Source organism: Zerene cesonia, chromosome 13, assembly GCF_012273895.1.
Source record: "Zerene cesonia ecotype Mississippi chromosome 13, Zerene_cesonia_1.1, whole genome shotgun sequence".
NCBI lineage: Eukaryota > Metazoa > Arthropoda > Insecta > Lepidoptera > Pieridae > Zerene > Zerene cesonia.
In genome coordinates, this window is record NC_052114.1 from 6,544,769 (window position 1) to 6,549,840 (window position 5,072).

A 5,072-nucleotide genomic window follows, 5' to 3' on the forward strand; every position below is an offset into this window, starting at 1 on the left:
TTACATTCATATCAGTTTATGACATGTTTACAATAATATGAAATTATTAACTGGACCGTGGACGTCTGTGACGAGGTTTAGTAATTTCCTGAGCCAAAAAGTGCCAAAATGTTTCCGATAACGCTGTCCTTGATATTATCCATTGAGCCTAACATTATAGAATTTATTTAGTTCCTTTGCGCAATACGCAGTTGGGCGTTGTCTTATAGCAGAATTTTCAATTTCTCCTGGCCCATCTCAGTTCTTTCCTTTATTTCCTTTATTTAATCCTTTCTTAATATTAATGAATAATTATGTGTACTTTGTATATATAATTAATATAACTAAGGTTGACTTGCTTCAAGTGTACCTATATTTGTACTTATGAGGATGAATTGATGATTGATGATGATGATGATGATGATGACGATCCCTTTCCAATTTAAAGTCGGCAATTCATTTGAAGAGGCGTAAGGGTAAGTAATCGATCTTACGCCTCTTCAAACGTTCATGCGGTGTATCAAACGGTGGTAGCACTTTCCATCAGGCGACCAACCAGCTCGATTGCCGACGATGACATAAAAAAGTAGTAAATGGTTGAATTTCAAACACTGGGTTATTGGAAAGTGGGCAAATCAATATCTAGTTTAATTTATCTATTCGCAGTAGAAGATAACTTTGTGGCGTAAGATTGACATAACAAATTAATAATCTTAAAAGAAACCACACTCCTATTCATTTCAGGTATCTGATGGAGACAACGGGTTGATGCTGCTGCGTGATCAGATCGTGATCCAAGTCGGTGATGAAGTTGATGGAATGGTGATGATCCGCTCCGGTGATAACCGCCAGGGCGTGTGCCCGGTGAAGTTTCTGCAGGAAGTGTGACGCTTTAAACTGCCGAACTTCAATGCTTTCCGAGTAAGTCGCTAATTCTTCAAATAGTCTATGTTCTAGAATCATCTTTTTATTTTAAAAAAGTATGCTCGTTTGTTCAGTTTTGTTTTAAGCGGACTGCTCCTTAAATAAAGTATTCTCATTTCTATGCCATTCTAAAAAAAGAAAACAAAATAATTGCAAATACATTAACACTAATATAAAATACATAAATTTCCATGACTACCGTAATCCATAACTGGACTACGGTAGTCTCAAATCCTAAATCATATTCTAGAAAGAATCCAATTCGAATCAGTAGTACCGCGCGTTCAAACAACAAAGCCATATATAGCTTGTTCAGTTGAAGAAAATTAAATATATTTTTAGTATATAGCCAATCAAGTAACGTAACAGGGTATGTGAAAACAATTCTCAATAAACTTATAACTGTGTTAAAACATTTTACTTCTTCCAATGATTTTTTTATACAACATGTCTATGGAAATTTATTAGATATATTTTTTTAAAGATTTGTAATTTCAGAAACAAATTATTAGGATATTTTTCCAATCACACCTGGTGACCAATTACCCTGATTGACCCTATATTGTAGTTAATTCCAGAAATGTTTTAACCAAATAACATAACATTCACAGCGACGCAGCTCCCTCTCAAACGAACCTCGTACCCACTTAGGCCCGCAACCATCCCACAGCGCCCCAGTCACCCCTTGCGACAGCGACTCTCCCTGGCCATACTCGGAACACGAATCGCGGTCAAACAAAGCGAGATACGAGGCCTCCCTAGAAGGGGTTTGGTGGTGGAAACGACCGCTCGGCGTACGCCGGTCCACTTGCAGGCGATGTGGGGCCTCTTCATCATCCAGGCCGCTACAAATGATCCCCTGTGTGCCACAAGATATTGGCTATGACAGACGACCCACTTCGGACGAACGCCCGCTGCATATCGCCCGCCAATTTTACCTTTAATCTTCCAGTTTTTTTTTCGTCTTAATATACATAAACTTTGTTTTCTTTTTTTGTTCATTTTATTAGCGCATTTATTTTGGCTGTGTCATGTGCTCCTGATGAATTATTATTGCCTGTGTGTAAATTTTGATTATATGTTTCTGTTGCACGGCCTATGATTTTGAAAATCAGTCCTTCCAAGCTTAGAATTTACTTTTAAAAGAATTTATTACCTAATTATAAATTTACTTACTACGATGTCTTTATACAGAGGTATTAATGAAATTGAAACGTGCTAATTAATATATAACATATCAATTTGTCTTGTACGTGTATATTTTATATACAAAAACTGTTCTAACGTTTTATTGATTTGTAATTTTAGCTGTCGTATTATATAACGATAAGAATTAATTTTAGTTTTACAAAAATGTACCTAAATTGTTTTGCTATATTCATCACTTTCAGTAGGCTCTAAAAATGTGACGTGAGTTTTCTTACCACGTTTTTAATACGTTTATGGGCCTATAACAGTAAAAAAGTATTGATTTTATCATAATCATAATATAGTATAGAATTCAGTAACCATCAAAAATGATTCAACCACAATGCATTCATTTCAGTAAATTTTACGTAAAAGTAAGAAATCTATTATCTCAGGATGACTATGATAATTGTTAGATAATATTTAGGTAAATACACCCCATTGCCCATAGTACTATCACCGCAACATCACATTACTATTGTAGGTAAAATCAGTATAGATTATAACTAAATGTGAAATTATCAAAGTAGATTATATTATTAAATTTTAGAGAAAACAAAAAATAATAATTTATAGTTATAGATACATAGATACTTGACATTTTCGGATATAAAACTTTAAAAATACGTATATTATTCACTGTAAAAGTAGAAATAAAAGCGCAAAATTTGGCGCGAATCACGAGTTAGTCGATGACAAAAAAAATTAAACGTTTTTTTTTTACGAAAATTACTATAAAACATTATGTTTATCCTAAAGTATTTTAAAATTTGTACAATATACCTTATCAGAAAAAGATCTATATGTGAAATATATTAATAGTGATAAAAATATTATAATTATATCCATGCCTTAAATATAGACGAATTTGAATACTTCAAATCATATTATAATCGGTTAATAATACTAAGTTTTATATCCATTACTTTTTATATATATTATGAAATTATATTTAAATATAAATGCTTGAAAACCGCGGTGCTTTTTGATGGTTATCTACCATCCTTGGTTTGCAAAACGCAATGCATTTAAACCCTTTTCAAGGAACTCTCAGGGAAATTGACCTTTTACCTCTTTATCGTTTCATAATATTACTTTTACACGTTTAAGCCGTCCCCTTAAAGTTTTAAATAATGCGAATATTGTTATATAAATTATCAAAATTGTTATTATAAATCCGTGAGCCCACGTATGTTGTAAGGAATAGGTATTATACATAGGTTTACCTAATAAATAACCTTATTATGCAAAATAGTATATCGTGTAATTCTAATTTAGGTAGGTATATTTGTTATAATTTGCTTTATATTACTGTTTTACACTTTTCTGTGGTAAAAACGCGTCCTAAAAATATATGTATGTATATGCAAATTGCAAAGATTTTTCTTTGATTTCCCTACATGAAAAAATAGAGTAAAGTAATGTAGCCATGAGAAAAGATGCGATATTTATGGAACAGGAACAATGTTGCTCGTATAAAATATTAGATATTTATATATTTAGATACTGGTATCTAATTCGCTTCAATAATAATAAAGAAAAAAAAGGTTTAAAAAGGTGCTCAGTGTTAGGTTTTTGCAACTTTATTTTGCTAAATATTAAAAAAAAATTTTAATAATTTTCACAACGTATTCACTACTTTCGCTTAATATACGATTAAAAATTCAGATGTTTATTAATTACTATAGCTTACTATTGATTTTTTTATTATATATTCATACTTATTTCCTTCCTTTCTCCATATTATTGGATTTATAGAAAATAATGTATTGTCGACTCCGACAACAAAATTAGATGTGAGAATGATTTGTTTAACATAAAGTAGGTACCTAAATAATATTAGAATTCATTAAACTTTAATTCCTTAACGATTTGTAATAGTTTAATTGATAGGATAATGTATAAAAATAATACGTATACCTACAATATACATCACAAAATTATTATTGGTTGGCGTTATTTTTTATGATAAAATTCGTATGTATGTATTGCGTTACACGCACATAATTTTAGGTGTTAATCAGTTTAATTAATAATGAAAATTCTAGGCCATTCTAATGGCAGACGTTGTCATTTTTTTATTATATATCTTAGTCTAATTATAATTTATTGTTTATTGTAATCTGTGCTTATTATAATATGTTCCACTTTTAAATATATTGATCTCATTAAATGATGTTAATAGATATTGTAGGACCTAAAAAGAACCAAAATAAGAAATATACATAAATTATGAATTAGATTGTAGGGATGTGTCCCCATTAACGATCCCGAAAGTGAGATGTTTAGTGGTAAGTTATAGATATGGGTATATACTATACTTGTGATGTTGTGTATAGCATTGCGAATTCACGAAAACGGTAGGCTAATGTTATAAAATAATGATGTAGTGGGTATATTTGTAAACAACATTTCTGTCGCGCAAGGAGTAATTTTAGGATGAAGGGACCCGCTTCGTGAGTTTTACGTACTATACTAGAATCAAGCTTGTCTGGCGAGATAGGAAATACAAATAGTTTCGAAAATTGCCGATTACCGCAGTAAAAGAGCATTCAATAATAAACATATATAGCTTTCTATGAAGAATTTTTTCACTTATAAAACAATTTTCGATTTCTAAACCGAATATATGCAATAATATAAATTGAGGTTACATTTCTATTTGCCTATTATATAACAAAAAAAATAATTATAAAGTTCATCAATCTAGTGGGTCAATATTTATATACACTATTATTAAATTTATATATATTGGTTTGTTTAGTACAAATTTCGTGCTCTTTTACTACGGAGATAACATACACCTATTCCTTTAACACAAAACGATATAAATTTCATATTTTATCTGAGCCATCATAATTAATGATACTGTTTTCTTATATTTTCGTGTATTTATTTAAATCCCGATGTTAATTGATAACAACTAATGTATTAGAATTATCTAAATAAATAATGTGTCGAATATGGTTTTCTCATTTTCC

General features: G+C 30.5%; 1 protein-coding gene across 7 annotated transcripts in view; it reads left to right on the forward strand.

The window, feature by feature from the left end:
• The window catches only part of LOC119831091, an 86,928-nt gene extending 83,470 nt beyond the window's left edge, over positions 1-3,458 (forward strand). For 3 of the 7 annotated variants that reach the window (XM_038354344.1, XM_038354342.1, XM_038354345.1), the window contains 2 exons: positions 724-900; positions 1,515-3,458. In XM_038354344.1, coding sequence (XP_038210272.1) covers positions 724-867 — 144 coding nt within the window. In that variant the 3' untranslated portion in view covers positions 868-900; positions 1,515-3,458. The remainder of the gene's footprint in view (positions 1-723; positions 901-1,514) is intronic. The other 4 variants (XM_038354339.1, XM_038354341.1, XM_038354343.1 and 1 more) reach the window with 3 other exon arrangements.
• Positions 3,459-5,072: the final 1,614 nt, after the last annotated feature.